We start from the raw sequence: 26,752 nt of genomic DNA on the forward strand, positions 1-26,752 counted from the left end.
TGACCCAGGAATTCCCGTGCACAGAGGAACAACTTTAGCAGGCTCGTCTGACAGACGCGATATGCAGTTTGTACAAACTCACTAGTGAAGGGAAGTCCCACAGAAAAGTTTATACCTTCAGTGTAGTTCAAGAAACGTAAGTTGGCCCATGGAGCCTCGCCACGGTCCAGGAGTGTTGCCTTCCCTGGCTCTGTCCTCCTCTCCTACACCGTAGCAAGCCCGTGGCCTCACTGTGCGATGTGGGTGTAGAGGCAGCATCTGTCACTGGGATTCGAAGTCGTGGGCTCCACAGTGCACATGAGATGCCTGTCCCCCCCGGGAAACCCCCACCCCCACCCCAAGCGCAGGTGAATTCTTGACAGAGCAGGATCTCTGTGCTTAATGGAGGGTGGAAGGTGAGGCCAGAAATTTTATCCAGCGCCTGCACATTCTCTACTGTTGATGGCTTTTTAAACTCTAGAATATTTTCCAAGGAAAGCTCTGCTGATCTTTTTAACTTGGTCATGAAATTCTTTGTCATGTTACATAATGACTGTATAATAATCTGTAAAAGTAGAGTGGGCTTTCCTGTTCTTTTACTGTGAGATGCAAAGAGAACAGCTTATTCCCTGGCTCAGATAAGGTACATGAAGTAAGCCTTCCTCTAGAGTGACCCTCCTGGGTCATGCCCGTCAGGGGCACGGTCTGGTGCTCGGAGGAGCAAAATGGTAAAGTTCAGGGTTTTGTGAGCTGGATGAAGGTGGCCACGGTAGCAATATTTACACCATGGAAATCAGCAAATGCTATTCATCCCCATCCCCCCGTGATAAAGAGGTACCGGCACACCTGTCTTTCACCCTCTGCTCTGTGATGGCGTCAGGCACCCAGGAGAAGGTGCAGCTGCGAGGCTGCTGTCCCCTCACATTCTGACATAGACAAGAGTGGTGGAAATAAGAGTTTTGGCAAAATTAATGGCCTTAGGCACTGGCAAGAGGGGCGACCTTCAGGGTGGCCTTGGGGTTTGAAACCGCTTGACTCACTGTGATCTGAGTCCAGAGGGCTCAGAGACAGGTGGGAAGGAAGGTTCTGGAACGGCTGTGGAATATGGACCTTTCTGCCGTGAGCTTGTACTGCACAGGCAGCAGCTGAGCTAGGGATTGATTTTAAAGTCATCTCATGCCTTGATCTGTGCTGCTCAGTCCTCACACAGTTAGGAGCCAGGCACTGTGCCCCGTTTTGGGAAGACCAGGCTGAAGGCCTTCTTGTGAGGATGGCAGTGCTCTGTGTTCTGTGCAGTAACCAGTCATTACATATGGCTCTCAGGCACCTGAGATGTTGTCTGTATGGCTGAAGAACTGCAGTCAAATGCTCTACCACTGAGCTATACCCCCTGTATGGCTGAAGAACTGAAATTACAATTGTAATTCATCTGAATCTGAATTTCAGTAGCCCTTTGTGGCTGGTGGGTACTGCACTGGACCGAGCAGCTCCGGGGTTGTAGGAAGAATACTGATGGCAGCCTGTGTGCTGGGAGTGTGGAGGGTACATTCATCACACTGGACTCAGATGTGGGCTGCTAAGTGTTCCCCAAACCCCAGCGTCTTTGACCAACCCGACTAATTAATACTCATGCCACCACAGATCGTAACCCATTCAGATGCACCTGGCACTGCATTGGAAGGTCACCCCACATCATCATCCCCCTCCATCTGCAGGCTGAGTGATGATCTCCAACTTAAGAGGTGAAGCAATGGGGCACAGAGGGGTGTAGCCCTTGTCCCGTGTCCTCAGAGTCAGAATTCCCACCTAAAGGTGTCTCAGAAAGTGCAGAAGCAGTGTGTCCCCTGGCACGGCTGCAGAGAACCTAGAAGCTCCCATTGAAAACAGATCTCTACACTCGTTCGAATAACCTAAGGAGCCTACAGCTCACTGTGGTTCTCCTTTCCTGGGTGTTCGCGGGTGTTCAGCCGCCTCAGCAGGGTTTTCGTTTGGCACCTGCCCGGTGAGCACACACAGTCCTCTAGCATATGCATTTGGCTTTATCCCATTTGGTCACTTTTTTCCCCAGCAAGTAATGTTGATATCTTTCTATGTTGCTGTCTGATTTCAGTCACTACGAGCTGTACTGAAGTCAGCAGTCAGGTCCCTATTTGGCCTTTGAATTCTGTGTGGTGTGGTCTCCTGATCTGCCAATCCTGTGTACACCCACCTGAGTATGTTGCTTTGGGATGTGTACATATTCAAGTCTAATAAATGACTGAAATGGATGAAAATGGAAATGTACACCCAAGACTGAAAGAGGCCTTTTGAAAACATTCTGTAATGTTAGGTTACCCCTCATTGGCCAGCAGCTGAATACCATCGAGTGGAAACTGTGCTCTGTCCGGGGGGCTGGAGGCATTAGGGATCATCTCCCTTGTAGATGGGCCACCTACACTGTGCTGGAGAAACAGAAACCAGGTCCAGAGCCTGCACCAGGCACCTTGCCTCTGGAGCCACGGCCCAAGTAAGCCTCACCTGCTGCCTTGGGCAGTGGAAACTGTCTCCTCTCCCTTGTTTGCAATACACAAACACTGCATAACTGAACCACAGAAATCCTCTTGAGAAAACTGCTGGTTCCTGGTGATTTGCTGCCCTGATGATGCATTTCTTGGCTTCCGTTCACACTGGCTGCTAGCTCACTTAACAAGGGGTAGGGCCCCCAGGATGGGGAACTAACCCCACGAGGCAGCAAGGCCCTCCCTCAGATCCCACCTCTGGATCAGGGGTGGCAGGGAATCCAGACAGTGTCAAGGAGAAATGGGAAGCAGAAAACCTGGCAGTCGAGACGAGGGCCAGTCAGCTGTGGGCACGGTTTTGAGAAGCTTGGAACTAGAACAGTGCTGGCACTTTGGTTTCAGCGAAGCACACTGCCAGGCCCCCATGAGCCTTCCTAGCTGAGGGGCTCAAGGCTAGCATCCCTCCGTTAGGTCATTTGCTTTTAAATTTGCCACTGCACAATTTCAAGTTCAAAAGATGGGAAACAAAGTTTAGCGCTCTGTTATCAAGGCTGGATGGTTCTGGCTGCCTACTGGGTATGATTCCTTCTGTAGCCCAGCTGCACACAAGACACTCAGGAGGAAAGGCATGTCTCCTAATCACACACGGAGAGGCCTTGCCTGAGGGCAGGCATTGCTTCTAGGAGCTCCATAGCGGGACCCAGAAACATATCCTCTATTGTGTGAAGCCTTGTATAGTCCTGAATATCAATGTTATTCTAATGATTTAATAAAACCAAGTCAGCATGTGCTTTGCACAATGTCATTTCAATTCTTTCTTTTTTCTTCCCTAATACGACTCCTAAGAGGCGAGTAGTTTCTTGGATATTTTGGGCTGGCGCACCTGTTGCACTGCCTCCCTAGCATGAACTTTTCGTCCTAAGACATACAGAGTTAAGAGCTGTCAATTCATGCATTCAAAACAGAGGTATAGGGTTTGAATTTCAGGACAGACAGATGAATACTAAGCATCACGTGAGTCTTTATGGTGAGCATGCAGTGACGCCCAGCCCTCATAAAGCAACCCGGGACCCCTTTGAACTTGGCCTGCCCTCAGACTGTCACCTGCTCCCAGAAATGCTGGCACCAGTCTCGAGAGGGATCTGGGGCATTACAGGCTACAGAGGGACCCTGGGGGTGGTGAGCCCACAGAGCTTCATGAGAAACATGGGCATACATACCCTTCCCGATGGGCCTCTCCTTTCTCCAGCTCCTGAATGACCCCCAGGAGCACTTTGATGGTTTCCTGGCTGGAGCTGATCAGGTCCTCCATCACTTGCAGCTGTGCTTTCAGATCGACAACTTCCGTGCGGGGCACGATCTGTCGGCATTCCTCGCCCACCGCGGCGGCCGAGGGGCAAGGCTGTTTCTCCTCCCCCGGCGGGGCTCGAGTCTGCGGGGGCTGCTTGCTACATTCGGGGGAGAGGCACTGCATCGGGGGTGAGCAGGCCGCCGCGGGGCCCTGGGGGCCCTGGAGCCCGTTGAGACGCGGGGCTCTCCTCCGCTCCTGGTCAGCTGCCGGGCAGAGGGGCTGTTCGCTCGTGGCGGCAGAGTTTGACAAGGCAGCCTCGGGGGCCTTTGCGCTGGGGGCAGGTGCGTAAACGGTGGCCACCTCGGTTTTAAACACGGTCCCGTGGGCCGGCAGAGCAGCTGCCTCGGGGTCTGGTGTTGCCCTGTCGTGCTTTGCTCTCCCGTGCAGCTGGTAATCGGGCTCCTGGGAGGGAGGCCGGGCGGAGTTCTGGAGTGGCTCATCTCGGCAGCTGTGCACATCAGGGTTTCTGCACAGCTCTGCACAGTTGACCCCGGCAGGCTGGTCCAGGGCGTTCACGTGTTCGTCGGAGTGGAAAACCAAGGCTGCCGTCTTGTGTACCCGGCCGGCACCCCACGGCCGGGCCTCCTCCCCCAGGCCTTCCTCGGGCTTCTCCTTCGTGTCCGACGGAAACCCATTGTTTTGATTCTTAAAAGCATCTGCAGCAGGAATGCTTTTGAGGTTCCCTTTTTTGCGGTCCAGCGGGAAGGTCTGGTAACACTTCTTTAGGTCCGGCGAGGTCTGCACGCCTGTGCTCTTGGTGACATTGGGGATGGACCTCCGGGCAGGCACAGTCATGTATTTGCGGTAGGCTGCCCTGTAGGACACGGGCTTGGCCTCGCGCTTCTCGCCCGGCTGCCCCGCCGAGAGCTGCGGGTCCCTCTGCTCGTTCTGTGCCTCGCAGATGTCCTTAAACCGCACCTGGAGGGCTTTATTCCGTTTCTTGATCTGCCGATTGGGGTCCAGCGCGTACTTCATCTCCAGGGCCAGGCAGGCGGCAGGCTCCACGTCACTCTCCGATGTCGTGAGTACGCATTTGCCGCTTTCCTTACTGACCATGATTCCTGCGTGCAGAAACACCAACACAGGCGTCAGTGCAATAGAAACACACACATGAACACACGGGCAGCACAGACTGAGCAAACACTATTACTGCCTGCTTCCTAATTATTTTTAAACAGGTGAGGTTGGCCTTTATGTTAAGGAAAATCAGACAGGCGGAGAATTGCTGGCAGGCATAGCTTGAAATGCTTCTCTGATATTAAAGCCTACTTGCTTTTCCATGTGGGATACATTCGTTTCTTTTGATAGTGATGCATGTTTCCCCGTTAGACAAACCTGTTCCACTATCTTCATCAAGAAGCCCAGCGACGCTGCCTCTTCCGCTTTGCAGATTATCATTTCACATACACTTCCCCACTTCAGAGGCAGATGGTTTTCCAAATGCATCTTACTCGGTTTGGGTTCTTACTAGTTTTTGGGTGACGTGATTAATCTATTATTGGAATCCAAGAGAATTGCTGTTTTCTTATTGGAGACTCTAGGTCCTGATCAGATAAATGTGGAGAGCCTTTCATGAAGGACTGACATAAATGTATCTGTCTTAGCCGTTATGGATGTCATGGGACAGCGGGGCCTCCTGCTCCATGGGATGACCTGAAGGGATTAATCTTGTGATGTGGCTTACTTCTATTGGGTTAACACTAGCCCTAGAAAGAACATGGGTTTCCCTGCATCTATAACTCTTTTCTTTGCGTTCTATGGAGAGTGGTATTTGAAAATACTTAAAAAAAAGAAAAAAGAAATTACTCATTCTAGATCAAGTTTTGTGTTTTGATCACAACCTCTGTGAAAACAATGGTGGTGGTTTGAGTATTTAAATCCTGAAAGAAAATAAAATCACAAGGCTTTATGTTAATCATGCAAATTCATCTTGGGCTGAATTATTAAATGCATCTAAAAAGGTGCAGGTGGCCGATGATCCCTCTGGGGAATACCAGTGGGGTAAATGCCTTTACTTTATCAGGCAGATTCACAGCTGCTCATTGCACGTGGAAGAATTTTCTTGCGGGCTGAACTTAAAGGAAGAAAATAGAGTTATGTTGCTTGTGAGTTAGCATTTGAGAAGAAAGTAGTCCGATGGGACAGACTGGGGTTTGCAGGAACCTGGCGTTGGAGCACCATGTCCAGAGGCAAGGTCACAGACATAAGCTAGTGGAAAAGAACAGGCCCAGGCTGCACTGCCCAGTCCCTTCGGGTTGTCCGGGGAGGAGCTGTGGGCCAGCACAGAAACCCCCAGGAGCGCTTCTCCAGAAATGCCACAAGGAACTGGGTGGCTGGTGGTGGCCGCTCCAGAAGGCAGTGAGCGTGTAGGCCATCGGGAGCTTCACTGCTATGTGAGGGCTGTGCCTACCACCTTCAGGGCCATACCGCCCATCTGAAGGAGCGAAGTGGGGTTCAGAGAGGTGATGTTACTTATTAACGTCCTACAGCAAGTAGGACGTACAGGCAGGAGCTGCATCCTGCTGTCCCTGACCCCGGAGTTCCTGCTGTCTCAGTGTCCGTTGTCTAACAGACAGGCAGGACACGTCCCCATGGCCTTAGTTCTTACTGCGTTAGAACTGCAGGCCATTGGTCATGGTGGTCCGATGAAGGAAAAAAGTGGGGAGAAGCCCCAAGCCCCCATGTGGGAGTGCGTTCTAGAACTTCCTCTCTGTGCAGTCTGGGGACCCCATGAGCCTGGTCTCTCATCACGGGCCAGCATGGCGCTGGCACTTTACAGGTCCCCACCTGAGCTCTTGAACAAAAGACTTAGAGAAGATGGAATTATTTCATCACTTATGCCCGGACAATGAACTGGCAACTCTGCTGGAGGGCCACAGAAATCAGCTCTGTGGAGTTTGGTTTCGGTCAGAGAGCCTGGCCATTCTGGCATTTTAGGCCGGTTGACCGCTTACCCTCCTGTGCATGTAGAAATGTTTAGCAGCATCCCAGTTTCTACCCATTAGACCTAAGGAGCGTCCTCCCAGTGTGCCAGCTAGAAAAGTCTCTAGACATTGCCAGGTGGCCGTGGGGGGTGAGGGGGCACAGCCATCTCCGGGGAAGAACCACCAAACTAGACCTTTCATCTTGGGTGGCTGGAGTGTGTCCTTGAAAGGGAAGGCCTGGGAGAGCCGCGCAAACGCCTGGGAACAGATGGCACTGTCCGGGCACCTGGGGACATGCATGGCTGGTCTGGAAGGTGGCTGCTTTGAAGGGTGCCTCCAGAGCCACCCCAGCTCTGTGCTGAGCCCGGAGGAAGCCACGTCCTCATGCCACTGTTGCCTCTGTGTGGCCTCGGACAGAAGAATTCCCCGAGTGGTCGCTCTTGTAGGTCGTCTGGGGAAGACAGAGAATAAGTCTTCTTTGACTTTTAGAGCTTTACTGGGTGCTGAGGATAGCTGCAGGCCTTTGTAAGTTGGAAGCAGAAATACTGGGCAGCTTTGGAGAGACTGGAGAAGGAAACGAACAGACCAGAGCCATAGCATCTCCTGGCTCCGTGCTGGGAGGGCGAGACTCTGGAGAGTGGGTGGGATCCAGCACGCCGGTAAGAACGGAGAGTACGTATCATTTACAGACATTTATCCCAACAGGTTAAAATGATGCACACAAAACGACCTGGTGTGGGGTGGGTCTGGGGGCCGTGGGGGTATAATGAGAGAATTAAATCCTAACCCTCCTCTCTCAAAGTCATTCTTGAACTGCCTTTGTTGTCCAGCTGTGCCAGACTATATTGTGCCATCATTCTGCAGAAGACCTTCCTACCAGGGAAAATTTGAAAGGGAGAGCATTTTTACAAAAAGCAATTTACTAGTAATTTTTCAGCCTTTTCCCTGCCATTCCTGAAAAATGTGTGTCTGAATAAGTTTGTCCTACCATGCTATTCATCATTGCGATTTGCCAGGAACTGCACTGAAATAATTTTCTTACATCAGTCTGCTGGTTTGGAAAGATATTCTGAATCTTGGACCCAACCATCAAACTAATAAAACAAATCAAAAAATTAATTGCCAGTGGCAAAATAATAATAATAAAGCAATTCTAAGCTCTTCTCTATTTTACATGGAGTTGCTAAGTATATAAAAATCATTTTCTTATTAGTAAAAATGATGGTGATACTTAGAGGATTTTTTTTCTCAGGGTGGTTTGCTGATGTATTTGTTTTGCAAGCAATAGAAATGGAATTGTCCTCATCCCACGGGTAAGAAGGTTGTCACATGGTCCTTGTAGTTGGTTTACTTGGACTTCAGATGGAGATCGGTGCTCCTTTGATGGCTGGGTGGCATTTTCTAAAGCTTCAGAGTGGCGTTTTCCTGGACATTAAGAACTACTGTCATGTTATGGGGCTATACCTGTCCAGCGTGTTCATTTACTGTTTATTGGGGTGGGGAGGGGCTAGTCCTCCCTCATCCCTTTACACATTCATTCAGCAAATGAGTGTGCGTACGCCACAGCGTGATGCCGGCGTGCAGTCGTCCGTACTTCTTTTCCTCCCCAAATGCCAGCATCCTTGGCGCTGCACTTGGATTTCCTCCTTGACCCCCAGAATAGCCTCACGAGGAGACGCTCTTACCACCCTCAAGCTGCAGATCGAGGAATGGAGGCTGCAGGTCTTTTTTTTTTTTTTTTTTTTTGTAATTTGTTGGGAGTCAAGCAGCTGGAGGAGGACCCCTGCCTGCATCCCTCTAAACCCAGGCACCAACCCCCTGCCCTGCCCAAGGAAACCTGTAGCCCGGACGCAGTGCCCTGCATTGAATTTCTCAAAACATCCGATGTTTGGGAATCATCTGAGCAATTTCCTTGGCCTGTTTCTCTCGAGGTTTCTGGGTCCAGGTTGTGCACAGCCCCTCCAGGTTGGTCCCAGGAACACACCTGGCCTTGGGCACAGAAGTGGTGAGGTCTGTCGGGAGTGCTGGACCCCTCAGGAAGCCACAGTGGCATTTTCAGTGACGGCTTGCCTTGGCCCTGTCACCTCCGAGGACCATGGGCTCTGGTTCTTGGAGTTAATCTCTTGGCTCTGAAGCAGCAGGAGTTCATAAAGTTTATTTTTCATATGAGAATTGTGTTTTGGAATTCATCGGACTGTGCCATCTTGAGGTGACTCTGGCGAGTCACGGTGGAGCCCGTCTGGCTCAGGGAGAGCTGGTGTCGAGGAGCTGTTCGGAATGCAAATGTCTTAATTACCCTCCAATTAAAGTGCATAATCAAATGTGAGTTGTAAGTATATAAACCCTGTATTTTTAGATTAGTGATGGAGAGTCCTCTCTGCATGCTGCTTTAAATTAACAGCTTATATAAAAATGTTCTTTCCAGCTTAAAGGAGTGAAAAGCGGCAGCTACTAAAAGCCTAACAAGAGGTAAACGGTTAAGTAAATAATGGCGTACATCCACTCAGTGTGGCCATTAAAGTGATAATTATAAAGATTATTTAGGATCGTAGAAAAAACACTTATGAACTCATGTTAAGTGAAAGAAAGTGTTCTCCCAAATTGTACTGGAAGAAAATGAACCAACACGCTCATCATTGTGGTATTAAGATCGAGCGTTCTGGAAAATGAACCAACACGGTCATCATTGTGGTATTAAGATCGTGCGTTCTGGGAGATCCGTCTTCCCTTCTGTTTTCCAGTTTTGGTTGGGGGAGCTGCGGTATTACTGTTTGCCAATTAAAAAAAAAAAAAGCAGGGCAATGTCAGGCCACTCCTGAAGCAGGATGACAGGATCAGGCCGCTCAAAAGTATAAACACTAGGATCAAAAGAAGAAAAACCCAGAAATGATTAGATTTGGGTACATGCCATCTCCCAAAGGTCATCTTTTATTGTTTTGAGGATGTTTTGAATAAAGAAAGAAAATGAATTTCGGAGCATTGACGGTGTTTGCGTGTGTGGTATGTAAGTAGATGGTGTCTGCGTGTACATGTGTGTACATATGTGTGCACGGACTGCCTAGGAGAAGGGGTGTTCCGCTGAAGATATGTCAGTACATGAGCGAACTTGTGGCTGGGAGGAGGTCTGCTCTCTGTTTTAATTAGATGGAAAATGGATTTGGCGTATCCTCCGCGTTTAGTTTCTGAACTAAACTGGGATCCCCAGAGCTGACAGGAGACTCTCCACTGGATGAGCTCTGTTCCTAAATTGCGAGGTTTCTGGTTTGGCCCCGGTGAGGTGATGATGCCGGGCACGGGGCAGCCGACTTGACCGTGAGGGCTGGTGAGTGCACTGGTCTCGCCAAGACGCCCTGGTGTCCCATCCTTCTGGGCAGAGAGCAAAAGAGCTGGCCAAGCAATCCGATGAGTCTGGAAGGGGACTGTGTGATACTACTGGTTTTTCTAGTGGCTTTCCCGCTGTTGAGACACCTTGGAGTCACAGATGCTGGCTGGAATTCAAGATTAATTGGGTCAGCATTTTATTCCATATGCTGAGGGAATGCCTGAGCATTCGGCTGGTCAGGACGGGGGGAGGGGGACCGAGAACCTCCCCTTCTTTTAACACTCAACTTCTGGAGGGAAAGGAAGGGAAGACGGTGTTTCGGCCGTTCCCTGAACTCAGGTGTGCTCTGAAATAGTTAACTCTAGTCCTATTTTACAGGCACTGATTGATTCTTCCAAAGTGGAAGGCCTCCCTTCCTCGGGGCACAGCTAACTGCTATAGATTTTGGACGGTGCTTTAGTTAGATTCATTATCCCGTTTAATTTCCTTTAATACACTGAAATGATATTTTTCCAGACGTTTGCTCACTTCTTCAAAGGTCACTGATTCAGGAGGGCTGGAATGGGGTCATGAAGTGAAAACACACGTCCCTGCGAGAGGGGTCTCGGAGGAAGGAGGCTGTGTGTGAGGAAACGGCCGGGTCGCAGCCCGGTCCCTTGTGGAAGATCGCACACAGGCCTCTGTCATTAAGACCGGTTGGGCATCCAGTCAGAAGGAGGGAAAAGGGGAACTCGCAGAGTTTCTATGCAGGCTTGAGGCCGAAGGAAAACCACTCTAGGCGGGAGGTCCCCCGTTCATGCCCACGATTTCAGAAAACACACTGTCACCGAGAGAAAACCTGTCGCCGAGGACTCCAGCCACACCTCGTAAATCACTGTTGTCCCACACTCACACTGGCCTGTCTCCGATGAGTGGGGAACCATCTAACGAGGGGCCGTCAACCATCCATGCTGTACATGGATGCTTGGGGTATGGCGCGGAGGGTTAGAGAAACCAGAAAATGGCCTCTTCCACAAACCAGACCTCCTCCTTCATTTTTGCGCGATTGACTTAGTTCCTCAGTCTTCGGCTTATACTGATAGTAACCTTTGCTAATCCTTTGTCCACATGGAGCCTAAATGAGTAAAAGTGAATTAGCAGAATTTTATGATGTCGGCAAGAACCAACTGGGAAAAATGCCTCCTCCGAGTGAGATGTTACATCAGTGTAGGAAGCGACTTTTATTTGCGGCAGTTAGCTCTGCTAACTAACAATGTCCATGGAGAGTCCAGAAAAACGGGTTCCAACAACCCATCAAAAATCCTATGTAAGATTAGTAAAAGGAACTAATTTCCCTGCTCCTCTCTTCTCCCCAGGAGGCAGGACAGCTCGAAAAGATGTTCAATGTAAGAGCTCTCGTTTGAATGTAGCTCATAGATGGGTAGAGATTACTGTAGCCGGATGTCCCCCCTGCTCTATTGCCTGGATGGCTCTAGGTAATTAAGCAACAACCGGCTGGTAGTTTGGAGCCCAATGCTAGGAAACTGGAGTTGGTATGATGTGGAAGAGGTGGCCCCCCTTTCTTAGAATTTATGGGAATCTTGAGTGAAAACATGCACATTGCAAAATGAACTTTGGGATTGTTTTGTTTTACTGATTGTAACAAATCCATATGTTTTTTACTAAACAGCATGTTTTCACTCATGCTATATCCTTGAGCTAAATTTAGAATGTTGATTTTTCCAAAAAAATAACTATGTCAGAAAAGTATGTGTTTTCCCTGATGTTTCTTGAAGTCGAATCTCAGGGTACCCAGGGCAGGATTTCTGCGTGGAATCAACCAGTCGCTGCAGTTGCAGTGACTTCGAGTTGAAGATGTAGTTCTGTCTTTCTGGCAAGACTATGTGAGCGCCCATCCATTACAATCAGAACAGACCCCCCGCCCCTTGTATTTTTCACTATATTGCATCTCCCGTGTTTCCTTGGTCTAGCCAAACTATAGGGCTTACAAGGTCTTGAGTTTACTACAGAGGTAGCTAAGCCAAGAAAGATGGGGAGAAATGAACATTTCTTATAATCAGCTTCTATTTATAAGTAGACAGCAAAACGTAGAAAAATTATGGCCCCAGGAGCCTAGGTACAGAATCCTAACAAGAGGCCTAGGGCCATGACCTACGACCCTGAGGTGGACTATACTTAACCCAGAAACATAGCTTCTATGCTCCCGTTGGCCATGCATGGAGCAAGGGCACCCAGTGTTACATGCAGGACTGAACTTGGCTTGCAGTGGGGTCCAAAGACCCATGCCCCAATTTAGGATGGTGGAGAGTCCCTCGCTTTCTATTGTGAGGGCTTCCTAGTGGGTGCTGGCAGTGCTCTGTCTGATTCATTCTCTAGTTTAACTCATCAAAGCCAGTCTTCTGAAGGTCTTACTGATTTTTGTTTTTCCTCGTTATTGATTTACCTCTTGGCTTCTTCCTTTCTGTTCCCACTGCTCCTACCCTGACCTTGGCATTCTTATATTCCCCCATCCTCCAGGTCCTGCTCATCCAGGTTTCAGTTCCTGCTCTGTCTCTAGAACATGCCATGGCCTGTCCCTGCTTTGGGTCTCCAATTCCCATGGTCCATGTTCTAGGACTGTGGCCCTAGCCTCCTCTCCCTGGGTGGTCTCTGTGATCGTCCAGTTCTACTCCTATCTTCTCGGCCTGCTTCAGTCCTCCTGCTGCCTTCACTGACATGAAGAAGAGCACGTGCGTGTCTGGGGTGACCCGGGACCATATCAGGTGCTGGGGAAAGACATGCATCTCTGAAAGGCACAGCGCACGGTGCCTCCCTGGGGGACTTGGAAGAGCAGGCCTAATGCATGAGTCAAGGCTTCTTTGATGTGCGTCAGTTCTCTCCATACACAAATGTAAGTGATTGTAGTTGAGGTCCCTTGATGCGCCTCCTTTCTCCTGAACTGGGTCAGCTTTGAAACTTGCTAATTGATGAAAGAATATAATGGTCTACATCACGGTGTCCTCACAGGCGGGGCCTTACCCATTGTTTCATAGAAGGCTTGAGATGTACTGGTGGCTTCCAAGGATTCTTTCTGTGTAAGCTGGATCTTCGGCTCAGGGGGAATGTGGCTGTTTTGTGAAATCGGGGTGGGAATTAGATGAATGGAAGGGAGAAGGCTATGGTTTTCTGAGGTTAATAAGTAAAACCATGTGCAGAGATTCTGATCTTGTGAATCTTTGCTTAACTATTTGAGATTGAGTGTTATATGGGATTACCTTAAACTTTTCTTCTATGCTCATGGAAGAGATAGAGATGACCCAGACATTCACAGAATTGAATGTATGGTTCAGAAATGCTGTATACCGTTGACCCATGAACACCATGAGGCTTAAGGACGCTAAACCCTGCATAGTCAAAAATGTGTTTTTTGACTTGTAACTTTTTTTTAAACTTTTTAACTTTTAACTGCCTCAGAACTTAACTATTCATTGCCTTCTGTTGACCAGAAGCCTTACTGATAATGTCGATGAACACATTTTGTATGTTATATATATTATATACTATATTCTTACAATAATGCAGTCTGGAGAAAAGAAAATGGTATCCAGAAAATTATAAGGAAGAAAAAATACATTTACAGTACTGCACTGAAAAAACCCACTTGCCTATAAATGGACTTGCACAGTTCAGGCCCACGTTGCTCAAGGCCATCTGTATGTTTAATCATGTGGTGCTGCGGGGCCTTTGGATTACCTCTGTGTTCTAGCAAACAGGACTTGCTGGGGAGTACAGTCTTTCAGGTCTTATGTTATCTAGCTCTGTGCTCCAGAGTGGGATGAGGGGGGGCAAAACTCATGAAGAACTTAACTGAAAAACTTAAGTGCTTGGGATGACAAAACAGTTTAAAGTCTGCAGTCTTCGCTCATCTCGCCTTCTCATTGCACTCTGGTGTGGGCTGTAGAGAAGGAGCCATTGATGGGCAGGGTTGTGGGGGGGGGAGAAGTGCGTGGGAGGGGGTGCATGGAGGGTCCTGAGCACCCCAGGGAGTCCAGCTACTTCCGAGGGGGTGTTAGGCTCAGCGCTTTTGAACAAAATCAGGAACTTTCATTTCTCCTTACTTTGAATTGAGTACCTGCGATCTAAAATTATACTCAATAAATAAGATCAATATGTAGAATTCTCCATTATGTCTTGTTCGCGATGAACATCAAGAGGAAGGGGAAGGGGAACGGAGAAGTAGGAAGAGCTAGAGGGCAGCAGGGGAACGGGCAGGTGATAACTGCGGAGACAGACAGACATGGGGGAGGAAGCGTCGTCCTCGGGCAAGTGAGTTGCAATACACCGCATCACGTCTGCTTGCTGTCTACTGAGAGCCTCTGCTGTCAGCTTTTGGATTCTCTAAGGGCTCTTGGAGCTGCCCCTTCTTGTCCCAGCCAGATCAGAGCCGGACAGCTCCTCAGGCTGGCCTAGGCCTCTGAGGCAGCACATCACATGGCCTCCTGCTCTAGGAACCCCCCAACTCGGTAAGGGCAAGTTATTTCATGAATAACCCCATCTTCAGTTTATCTTTCTGTATTCTCCTTCTACTTTTTCATCTCTCCAGTACCTCTTTGGATCAGATGGCCTCTTCCTTCACAAGGGATGTGGGAAAGGGAGTGAAAGGCCGATGGAATGGACTGTGTAGGTTCATAAGAGAAGTTAGCAGCGTGGCAAGTGAGCAGGACTGCTGATCAGGAAGCAAGTCTCTGCGCACATCAGCACCCTCAGAGTACTTTTCAAAAGGAAAACCTAAGTTTTCCAAAACCTGAAGTGACCCCTCTAGGCTTTGGCCTCCTTGAAGCTGTAGGCGGGGGCACAGGTGTTAAAGAAGTGGAACCGTTTACAAGTTTTGGTTTCTTTGTTTTGTTTTGTTTTTTCAAAGCATTTCCAGTTATGTAGAAGAGGCTCTGGAGGGAGACTGTGTTCTCACAGGAACAAGGAGATAGGATCTTCCTGAAGGACTGTACTCCTGAGCCTGGCTTTCCAGAAAACATAGATGAGTCCCCACCCCAGTCCAGGTCAGTCAGAATTTCTGGGGATGGAGACCTGCAAACAGGATGGCAGAGGTCAATGTATTAATTCATCCAGGTCAGTCAGAATTTCTGGGGATGGAGACCTGCAAACAGGATGGCAGAGGTCAGTGTATTAATTCATCCAGGTCAGTCAGAATTTCTGGGGATGGAGACCTGCAAACAGGATGGCAGAGGTCAGTGTATTAATTCATCTGTGAAGAACCACTAGGCTCCCGTTATTCTCTTCTCTTTCCTGCTGTGCGGCTAGAGCACAGAGCAACATGTGGGACGTGAAGGTTCCCACAAGCCTTTACCAAATGAAGGGAAGAACCAGTGAAGCCCCAGGGGAGCGAGGAGCGCTGCCCCTTCCATGTGGTCTGCAGCGAACCTGCAGCTTAGCCAGGTGTTGGGCTGATCGCCCCCACTGGCCGGGCCGTGGCCCACAGTGTGCCACGCTGCCACTGGGGCAGCAGTGGGGATGGATTCTCATTCTACAGAGGGACAGTTAGTGACCATTGTCAGGGTACAAAATACAGGTGTTTTGTTTCTTTTTGTTTTTTGCCATGTGGACCAATTATTGGACGGCAGAGTCCAAATAAATTGTCCCCTGGCAGGTTAACCGCAGGAAGAGCAGGAACAGTGCGGCATCTTCTCACCTTCGTTCTTTGCATGTCTCTGCTTTGGGACGCGAAATACCTACAGTTCTCTCCTTTCCTGCTGGCGGCTCTTCCGAACCATCCACCGGCGGTTTGAGATCAGTTACTAGTACATTGCCGTTCTTTTCAGAGGATGATTTACTTTTGGGTTTTCCATGTGGGATTTTATCAGATGGTGAGTGGGGGTGGGTGGACACTCAAGATGACCAGTTGGGCACTGTCACACTCTGTAGGCTTCTCTGAACATAGCAGTTCCCGGCTGTGCAGGCTCATGATCCTTGGGAACGGCGGTGTAGACACCGACTGTCTGATTTTTGGTTCTGGCCGTCCCTGGACTTAGCCCAGTGTCCAGACCTCATTATACAGTCTGGGGGAAGGAAGGTAAAGAGCCGATCCTTCTGTGGTGCTCGGCTTAGCTTCGGTGCCACCTCCCACTCTATGTGTGTTTTCGCATCGGATTTTCCAAATACCCTGTCGAGGAGACGGTGCCATTTTTGATAAAGGAGTGGAATTCGAGCCACCGACAGGTGAATCTGTGCCCAGGACCACACAGACACACTGACACACAGACAGCACCTGGCTGAGCGGGGAGTGCACCTGCAGGCAGCTTCGCTTGGACGCTGCTCTCCCGCTCCCCTCTGTGACCAGGGCACAGTAGGTGGCTGCCTTGAAACCCTCTGTGTATGGTCCTGGTGGTGCTGCTGCTGCAGAGGGAGGGGATGCCGACAGGGACAGGCACGCTTACAGCACATCCTGTGTGTGCATGTCACTAGATACCATTTGTTCCCAGACAGAAACATGCTTGAAAACCAGCTGGTAGTTTCAACCTTGAATGGCCAATGAAGAGAACACAGTCGTCCTAGGCTTTTACTTAAAGCTGGGCACGCCCTTGGTCATTCTCACTGGGTCTTCAAGTCTAGACTTAGAACTGGTGCCTTGATGTAGAAGATAATGATCGTTAGGTGTGGAGCCCTGGATGACAGTCCATCCCGCACTAATCAGCTGCTGACCCTGCGCCGTGGGGCCGCGTGCCTGCCCTGCGCGCCACCCTCCTGCCCCGTAAGACCCGGTGGTCTTTTCAGCGGTCCAGCATCCCCAACACGTGGTGAATTCCACCATTCAGCCTCTCCATGGGTATCTTTGGAACATTAGCAAATCTCACAGACACGATAAAGAAAAGGGTGATACACTTGAAGCAGAGTGAACGTCATTTATGGAGACAAACATAAATCACCAGAACCAAGCACCTTCAGGCTGGAAACCAGTTCTGTGAAGCCATGGCGCTGACGCCTACCATTAAAGCAAACACACCCAGTGAGGGAGGGAGGAAAAAATGCAGTTACTCTTGGGCTCTTCAATGACCAGAGAAGTCAGGTGGAAAATATGGTTGGAAATTTGAGGAACTTGTCCTTTTCAGCATTTTTTAAATTTCAAATTCTCTACCGTTGCATGTGGCATGCCCTGTTCTGGGGAGTGATTCTTGTTCATGCTGCTCTGAGCCGTGAGAGTCTCATCAGCACAATTAACAGGACACTGGTCGTTGGTGCCATGTGATTCCCACAAGGAAAAAAGACAAAGAGCAAGTCTTTATGCACCAGTGCCGTTCTGATAAACAGAAGTGATAAATCGAGGAACCTGCCCCGGACATCAATGAAGTTGATGTCATGATGTCAGACTGAGTTGGGAGGTCAATGCTGAGAGGCAGACTGACGTCGTCTGGCCATCTGGGCTTGACCCATTGGGCCCTCCAGTATTTTGGTAAAAGCTCTACTGAAAATTCCTTCCAACCCAAAATGTCAGCATTTGGGGTATAAGAGCATTGGATCTGTCTGATTGAGGCAAGTTAGACTCTCTCATTTCTCATTTGTTTCTTTTACTCAAATACTAGGCCATTGAACTTAAACACATTCTTTCCGTAGAGACTCAACTTCTACCCAAGTGAATTTTTACCATGGAAAACTCTAAGGCTGAGTTTGGTGGTAGAAAAACCCAAATCTTTGATACCTTTTTCTTTAATCACCACCATGTGGCCACACGTAAGGATTGTCCATTTCTAGAAGCAGGCTTCTTTTAACCACCTTCTTAGGTGTTTCCTCTTAATTACGACTACAAGAAAGTTACAAGTTGGAGTGGAAGAAAAAAATTATTGTCCAATATGGAGTCCCCAAATTTCTAACAAAATTGTTGACTATCTGATAGCTTTGTTAAATATTTATTAAGCATCTGTTATTAGACACTACTACTCTTAGTTCTGTAAGAATGTCTTTCCGTATTGAATCCTTTGATTCATTGTTCTCTTCTTTGAAAGTATTCCTCATGTTCTAAGAAGTAAAAGATGATGAAAAATTTTTAATAATTTTACTATTATAGTATTTTTTAAAATAGTATTTCTTGTTGGAAACTCAAACTCAACTTTCTAATGGTAAGCCTATTTTTTCCCCAAAACCTGCTTGGTTCCCTGACTTCTCTCTTTCCATCTGGATCACCCACCACCATGTCGCCGCCATCTTTAATCCCTTCTTCATATTGCCATGTTACAAAGATTGGCCACGTGGGATGTTTCTCTCACAGCTGCTCCCATCTCTAGTGCCACCAGTCACCCATGATACCAATTAATTGTCACCTGTTAAACCCTCTCAACTGGTCTCCAGTTCCAGGTCTCTGGTTCGTCTTGAGCTAGCAAGTCTTCTGGACATGTATGTTATTGTTCCAAGTACTCAGTGGTCGCCCACAGTCAGTGAACAGAGGCCCCTCTTGTCCTGCTGGTTCTTCCTCAGACTGATTCTTCACTCTCTGATCCCTGTTCCTCCACCTTTTCCCAGTGTCACTTCTCATTCTCCCCATACCAATCTCTTGCACTCAGCGCCCGGTGTTAGCTCTAGGATTTGCCTGTGCTGGGCTCAGGAGTCCGGTCTTAGCCTTCATCCTGGGCAGGGCATTGCTTTCTCTTGGGAACCTCCAAGAGTACTGTCTGTTCTCTCCTGATTCTACTTCCCACCTCGTCCTCCTGGCCTGGAGCTTCTTGAGGACTTGTCACTTGGTTTCAGACACTCACACGCTGCCTTGGCCACTGCTGCTTGTGTTCAGTACATTTCCATGAACCAGCAGTCCTTTGTCGACAAAATCATCTTCATGTCAGTCTGTCTTTCCCGTGTTTGCCCACGTTCAGAACCCAGATTTTATAGTTCCACTACATTTCCCAGGACATGAAAGTCACTTACTATGAAAGTGAATTACGGATGATTTGAGGACTTTAGTCTAACCACAAAGGACAGAGAAATGAGAAATTGTCACATGAGGATACTTCCTGGGAAAACCAGGGTGGAGGGACCCACATCACCACTGGAATGACCTAGAAACATGAACAAAGACTGGTCAGTTCCATGAAGGTTGAAGGTGACTGTGATATATCTCCATGGTGATTCCTCAGCAGGGCAGCTGGCAGGAGGCCCCAGACCACGAGCCTCCCCTCCCTCGTCTTTCCCTCCGGACTTCTGAGGAGAGAGCCACTTTCATTTGTGGTAGCCCACAGCCCCCTGCTCATGTCTCTTGTAGGCTGTGGTTTACTGCATTTCATCTTATGCCCAAGGCTAGATTATTAAGGATTGAATTGGAATTTTCCATAGTAACTGCAACATAAACTTTGATTAGCATTTTGCCATGGTGTGATGATTTCTAAAAAATTTCCTTGCCCCTGTTATGGCTCTATTAGCGTAACTCAGGGGAACATACGCTGTGCCCACGTGATCCCTCTCTGATCTTTCCGTGCTCAAACTTCCCTAACAGCAAGATGACATGGTAGAGAGAGTCCTGGGGATATATGTACTTTGGATAATCTGATACATGCTCTATAAAAGCAACATTGATGAGTAATGCCTGGGAGATAGTTCTTTCCAAATCCCTCTGAAATACGGTATTGGCAAAAACGGTTTATACTTGGGAAACATGGTTCCTTCTTTCCCTAATACCTGCTTTTCGGTATTCAAGTTAATTTTTTTCAGTGTCCCAATGAGAGAGGGAAGTATACACTTAGCAGAGAGACATGGAGCCTTCAGGTTAATGCGTTTTGTTTTTATTTAGACCAGTGGTTCATCTCTTGATAATATGTTTGTATACCTCCCAAACCCCTTGACTCATCCATTGTGTTCTGAACGATGGCTGAAGTGCGTCCGACTCACACCCACACTGATGACTTAAGGTAGAGGAAGCTACTACGGATTTCTATCAGGAATTGTATTTGCAACCAGGAGCTGTCTCTGAAGTTATGGTTTCTCGTGCTTGGAGAGGCAGGGTTCTTGGTTGCTTGAAGACACCTGAGCGCTTCTGGATCTGAGGTGGATACATTATTGTACGAGGTCCTGAGGTTTGGACCTATGCTTCCTGTGGCTTACTGTTTGTCATGAGATGCTCTCTCCACAACTTGATTGTAGGAATCCTGGCAAGGGCCCCACAACTTGGTACCAGTCCTCTAGCCTGCCCTTCATATAGAAGATATATTAACTTCTAACATAAGTGGCTTAAAAATTATGACGTTTTGCTACCTTCACATTCTAGGTTAGCTCACATATTGGAGAAAGACTTATCCAAATGTTTGTATGCGAATTTCATGGTAATAAAAGTGTTGTCATGTAATATCAATCATATTAAATTTTCCTTTAAAATATTGAAGTCACTCCATAATGTTATGAAATATTAAAATCAAATATGTGAGGAGACTGAAAAGGATCTGCCTCATAAATTATGTCAGCTAATTTTGGGCTGGAAACGAAGGTCTCGGTGGAATTACGGTGGGGAAGGGTTCTTCACGTTTATGAAGGAATTGTTTAAAATACAGCTGCTGGTTTTGTCTGGGGAGGCCCTAATAACCTTACTTTCCCCAGATGGCTGTGGGAGTGCTGTTTCTGGCGAGGCCCTGACTGGTTAAGCAGCCCCCTGGACGCCACCTGCCCGATTCTCTGATGGGCTGGTCCAGAGACTCAGAATAAAACATCCCACCGACCCTGCCTCTGCCTTCCTACCTGGATGCTGGTCCGCAGACTCGCTCTGTGGTGTAGCTGTGATTTCTTTATCATTAGTCCCCGAGAAGCAGCCTGTCCCCAACAGTAACTAATCTGCTCCTCATACAAGAGAGTTCGTAGCTGTTGCTCTAAGTGAGACAGCCACGGGTTAGGACAGCCAGGAGAATACAAATGTCTAGCTAAGTGAGCACATCTGTCCAGCTGCTCGGCTGTGATCAGCTGTGTTAGTTCTGAGAATCATTTGTATTTTCTGACTGCTTATTTCAGTGTGTAGGAGTCTTCCTGCTCGACTGGTGCCTTTCGTGCACAAGCCTTTCACTTATGTGCTTATTTAAAATTTTTTTTTCTTTTTTTCTCTATAGAGGGAGAAACATGACAAAAATTCTCTATGCTGCCATGGGGAAAATAATTGTGGTGGAACAGAGAAGCCCCCAAGTAAACGGGGGGGGGGGGGAGATAATATCCAACTTTCCATTGGGCTTCTTGACAGCTCTTTGTGCAAACATGGAGCTTTCCAGCTTTTCCCTTATTAGCCGGTTTCTTAACCAGCAGTTGTGCTTCTCAATAGGGTAATGGGCCTGATATAAGTAAAAGCTCCAGGTCTCCATCACAAGAAAAAAAGATGAAGTCCTGACAACTGTAGTAAGTTGAAAGGCATATAATTTGAGTTTCAAGGGCATCCTGTCTTAAAGTAGAGGTCTTTCCTTTAGCTAAAGAAATCAAACAGCATCCTTCTCTCTTTAAGGAAACGATGAATTTAGTGAAGAAAAGCACAAACTCTCTGTGCTAACCTAATTTATGCAAAATCATGCAATTAGTGATAGCTGTGCTAGACATTTTTTATCCAAATGCGCCTCTAATAAAACCATCACGAGGAGCAGTGCCATCTAATGTAAGTAGTAAACATGGGTAGTAAATTATTAATATCTGGTGAGGCATGCAGATGGCAGGGCTTCCATTTTCCCTTTGAGCTGCTTGTGCCCATTTGCTAATCCTTCTTGTAAAAAAAATGGCAAAGATAAATATGAACTTTTCTTTGGAAAGTAACATTCAACAGGATATGAATGCAATAAATAGCACAGTGAATAGTACAGACCGCGCTTTCCACCTCCGCAAAGTGAAATGGTGGCTACTTTCTGCTTCATCTCTAGCATAACCTTAATCACGGAAGAAGCGTTTTCATATGTGTACAGCTGGCTGGGAATGGCCCAGGTCAGGTGATTCGGGTGGTATTTTTCAATCAAGTCTCCATCGCTGTAACCTTGACAGGCCCCCACTGGCAAATGGAAAGGTAACCCCTAGCAAGTCCGTCCAAGGGAAGACATCCAAGTGCACGGACCCCGACCCTCTGCCAGTCTGAGCTGTAGTCCTGGGGAATGACAGCGTGGCTTCTGAGCCAAGGCAGGGCCACCCCGAAGTTCCCACGCTGGCCAGTGCACCTCGGCATGCTTCTGCAGAACGTAAGCGCCTAAGCAGACAAGGTCAAATGAAACTGCCTCATTGCCGCCTCTGGCTCTGGGGCCCAACCGGCCTTGCAGCCCCCAGGCACAGACCTGCAGAGGGAAAGGGGTCAGCGTGGAGGTCCTGCTCTGTAGATGAGCCAAATGCACTGATTCTCTCCCCCGTTGACTCCAGAGGCGCCTCTCCTCCCCCACTCCTGGCATCCCCTTATCACTAGCTCCATCTCCCTGTGGCTTGTTTCTGGGGAGTAATGCTGAGGTCACAGGGACAGGTTCTTTATCCCAGCGATGCTGGAACCCTGAGCATGAACCAGCAAGACGCAGACTCTTGCTCTTGACTTTGGGCTCCAGGCACCGCCCCGGCCCCGGGCCGGCCCGGGGCATCCTCCTCCCTCCTGCCCTCGCCCTCCAGCAAGCTCGCTTGCTCCCTCTGCAGCGCTGGTTGGTTTCCCACGCCTGTCCCGGGCTGACACGGGAACGGGACGCCACGCGCCCCGAAGCCCCGCGGACGCCGACCCCGGCCCGCAGCCCCGGGAAAGTGCCGACCCAAGCGAGCCCCGGCGCCACGGGAGGAAATGGGTATTTCACGTGGGCATCTGCCTTCGCTCCTGCTCGCGCCTCTCCTTCGCGGCAGGCGTCAGGGCCCCTCTGCTCGGACATATCCCCCCCGAAGTTAATCAGCCGCGCTTGCCAGTTCGCTCTAGTTTGGAAAATACTTAAACACCTCGAAACGTTCCAGAGACGCGGCCGCCCGCGATCCCCCAGTTCTGCCTGGCTAGGGCTCTCGGGCGCTCACGAGGCTGTGGCGTTTGTCTAGAACCGACAGCGTAGACATGCAGCCCCACCGCTCCCAGGCCGTCGCCAAAGTTGCCAGACGCCCCTCGGCGACCCGGCCGCGCCAGATGCAGTTGCATAACCTCGCCCGCCGCCCGGTCCGCTCCTGGCTGCACCGGCGCGTCCTGGCCCTGGGAGCCGCCGAGTCCCGGACGAAGCCTCTTTGGGGGCGAGCGGGAGCGCCCGGCCGGGGTCGGCGCCCGTCCGAGCGGTGCTCTGCCTGCGGCCAAGTGCAGCCGGCGCCTGGGCGCGGGAGGAGGGCACGCGGGGCTACGCTTACCTTCGGCTGCTTACAGATAAGTCGAGGTCGGTGCAGCGCCTGGCTCGGGCATGTCTCGCCGCGGACCTGGGCAAGCCTGGCGCGGCACGGAGCACTCTGGGCAGGGCATCCGCGGCGAGGCTCGCCGGGCTCGCGCGGAGGAAGGCTCGGCTCCGGGGACTTGGCCGGCTGCGCGCCCGCCGCCCGCCCCCTCCACCGCCGCCGGCCCGGCCCGCCCGGCCCGGCCGGCCCCCGCGCCGCAGCTCGCGTCCGGCCCGGCTCAGCGACGCGCACGGGGAGGCAGCGGCTCGGCCGGCTCCGGGGACGCCCGCGCGTTCGCTCGCTGGCGGCGCGGCGGAGCCAGCCACAGCCACCCGGCTCCGTGCTCCTCCGATGTCCTCATTTACTGCAATTGTCTTCGGCGAGATCTCGGAGCCGGGGCCGGGAGGCGGGGGCGGAGTGGGGGAGGGAGCGGGAGGGAAGTCCTTGCAGCCGCCCCCGGGTCCCCGCTACTCCGCGGAGCCGGGCGGCCGGAGGAGAGGGCGCCGGAGCCGCGCGCCCGCCGCCTGTGCGCCCGGCTGGCACCGAGGCGGGCGGAGCCCCGGGCCCCGCGGGGCGGGGGCGGGGGCGGCGCGGGGCCCCGCGGGCCGCGTGCGCGGGGTGGGCGATCTGGAGGGAGTGGAGCGGGAGGGAGCGGGGAGCCCCCGCCCGCCGACGTCCGAGCCGGAGCTGGAGGAGGAGGTGGAAGGAGCCGCCGGCGGCTGCCGCCTGCGCGCGGGGCTCCACCGCGGCGCGTCCTCAGGGTTTCTGGGCTGCAGGCGGCGCTGCGCGGCCCGGGAACTTGTTGAGTCTGCCCTCCAGCCGCCTCTGGAGCAGCTGGAGGGCGGGGGACCTGGCGTTTTTCTCTAGGGAGGGGTCTCCGGGGTCGCTGAGTGATGGCTGCCTGCTTGCCAGTGGGCCCAGGCCGGCGTAGCTTTGAAATCCTGGAGCTCGGGGGGCCACAGACGTCTGTCCCCTCACCTGCGGATTGCTGCCTAGGGGAGGCCAGGGTCAGGGTCGTGTTTTCCTGCGGAGTCCAGCCCAGGGTCAGCATTTCTAAGTGGAGACTGACAGGCCCACCAGCTGTGTGTAGTGAGGATAGAGGTGGGAGTGCCCTCCACCGCCTCCTGGGTCTGTGGCCCAAGGCCATTAGGAACACTCCAGAGCTGGCGCAGCCACTGCTCCTCATCAAGACGCCCCCTCCCTCCCTGTTACACATACCACCCTCCTGCAGCCGCCACAGGGTATGTGTCCTTTTTGTCACAGAGCAGAGTTGAGCTCACTTGGGGAGGAGCAGATCTAGGATGCCCAAGGAGCTCTTCCCCACCCACTCGGCAAATCCACCCAGTCCACCAATGGGTAGTGTGTCTTCTGAGCTCAAAGCGACTGGGCCACTGGCCTCCCTGATTGCTGGCAGACCCTGATGCCTGGGCCTGGGACCAAGCAGCCAGCTGGCCACAGGTCTCCCAGCTCCCCAAGTTTTCTCAGGATTGTAGCTTGAAGTTCACTCTTCTTGAACATTCTTGGAAGTGACCGCACTAGGTAGTGTGAATAATTCCCAAGAAAGGGCAGAGGAATGGTGGATCCAAGGGCAGTGGCTTTGGGGGATGAAATGGGAGGACAAGAGGAAAAGTACCATTACCACATCTTCAGGCAGAGCGGCAGGTGCACACACCTGCACCCATCTCCACGCCCACCGCCCCCAGTCCCTGCGGCGGCACCAGCCCCGTGCCCAGGACCCAGCCATTTCTAGTTCCTTGTTCACTGGGCTCAACTGAGTCTAGCAGGGTGCGTAATACAGTGTCTGTTCTTTATAAATTTCTTTATATGTAATGCTTTATTTGTCTTAATGTGGTACTTGGGGCATCGTGTCCAAATGTTCCAAAAGAACAGCATCCTGAAACCGCCTCCTTCCCCTGTTACCTCTTAGCCTCCTTATGGATACAAGTCTGCAGTCCTCTGGCATCCAGATATGTCCAGGAAGGGAGTCCTGAACTTGGGTCTCCAAACTCTGTCTACTCACTCCTTTTCTTACTCCAGATTCTGGAGTGTAATTTTTAGCCTGTTTTCTTCTCTGGCTGGCCCACGGTGCTGGTGAGAGCTGGCTGGAGACATGTAGCATCAGATGCGTGCGTAGCCTGAAGACCTACAACTCCCTGTTCTGCCTGGAAGGGACCTGATGTTGGGAATGTGTCGGACTTGGGGACATTCGATGCCACGTGGAAGGGATCACTGTCATGGATCGCTCCAAGATAATTCCCCTGGGGATGTGCCATTGCCACTGCAGGCCCAGTATTTCTCCAGCTTTCTGTAAATCTTGCTTTATTGCTAATCCATAAAATCGAAATCTGCCTTCCATCCCTTAAACATGTCACTGTAAATAAAACTGCCAGGAAATACTGAAATTCTGCCGGTGGTAATGGACAGCCACATTTCTAGGGGCCCTGAGTAAAAACAGATAAACATAAAAGCATGCACTGCAGGACAGAGCAGAGCCCCAGGGGGCCGTGTGAGCTGCCAGGAAAATGGCTTCAGGGACAGTGTTATTGAGATCCCCATGATGTGTAATTGTAGGAAGAAAAACTCTAAGTGGCAGGTTAGAAAACCCATTTACAGGAAGACAAGAACTTAATGAACTTCTTAGTATGGTCAAGACTATCTCTATGTGTTTGGTTGTCTCCTAGACTCCTGGTTGTTTTTCAGTTATCCACGTCACTGGTATCCTCCCTCTGTTTTGAAGTAAGTCATCTTTTGTCTACCATGTTTACCTTGCAGGTTTTCACATCACAAGTGTAAATACTGTTAAAACATGTTTCACTGTAACTGCCTGTGGAGGGAGGTTCCACATGCGTGAGGCTGATGAGTCCTTGTGTCCATCCTGTTCTCACCTTGAAAGCAGACACTGCGAGGGGCTGGCCTAGGAGACCGGGGACTCATGAATGCCGTCTTCCTGCCTGCACACTCCCCCCTGCATTATAATTAGTGTCTTTTACAGATGAGACACATGCATGTTTTTAGGGGCTAGGATGAATCATTATGTTCAGTTTCCGCAGAAAAAGAGTTACAGTTGGTAGAGAGTTGATTCATTGTAGGAGTCAATTAGGTAAAATTGGTTTTGATTCAGATTTTTGCTGAAAAAGATGGACTTCCAAAAGGAGAAATAGCTACTTTTAAAGTGGGATTTCCTGAAAGCAGAAGGCCCTAAGAATTAAAGAGATGAGAAAGTACAAGAGAGATGACTAAGAAAATAGCCAAGGCTCTCCTCTCTTGCCTTCTTCTTGGCTGCGTGCAGGTGTCTCACAGAGATTTGCTGGATGCCCGCCCTCTTGTTGAGTTAAGTTATGATGTCCCAGTTTCCACCTTTAAAAAGACGAGAATGTAC

General features: G+C 50.2%; 2 protein-coding genes and 1 long non-coding RNA gene across 6 annotated transcripts in view; 2 read left to right on the plus strand and 1 right to left on the minus strand.

The window, feature by feature from the left end:
- INSYN2A (inhibitory synaptic factor 2A) overlaps nucleotides 1-23,513 on the minus strand; it is a 58,121-nt gene extending 34,608 nt beyond the window's left edge. For 2 of the 3 annotated variants that reach the window (XM_032314020.1, XM_032314017.1), the window contains exons 1-2: nucleotides 23,353-23,513; nucleotides 3,698-4,889 (exon numbers count right to left, since the gene is read on the minus strand). In XM_032314020.1, coding sequence (XP_032169911.1) covers nucleotides 3,698-4,884 — 1,187 coding nt within the window. In that variant the 5' untranslated portion in view covers nucleotides 4,885-4,889; nucleotides 23,353-23,513. Of the gene's footprint in view, nucleotides 1-3,697; nucleotides 4,975-23,352 lie in introns of those variants that run through there. The other variant, XM_032314018.1, reaches the window with a different exon arrangement.
- DOCK1 (dedicator of cytokinesis 1) overlaps nucleotides 1-26,752 on the plus strand; it is a 491,527-nt gene that overhangs the window by 229,380 nt on the left and 235,395 nt on the right. The gene's annotated exons all lie outside the window — the stretch shown is intronic.
- Nucleotides 14,343-23,358, plus strand: LOC116573728. Its single transcript, XR_004278958.1, has 3 exons — nucleotides 14,343-15,110; nucleotides 15,181-15,228; nucleotides 15,299-23,358. It is a non-coding gene; the product is annotated as an uncharacterized LOC116573728 (long non-coding RNA).

The sequence above is a fragment of the Mustela erminea genome, chromosome 14 (genome assembly GCF_009829155.1).
Source record: "Mustela erminea isolate mMusErm1 chromosome 14, mMusErm1.Pri, whole genome shotgun sequence".
NCBI classification, from domain to species: domain Eukaryota; kingdom Metazoa; phylum Chordata; class Mammalia; order Carnivora; family Mustelidae; genus Mustela; species Mustela erminea.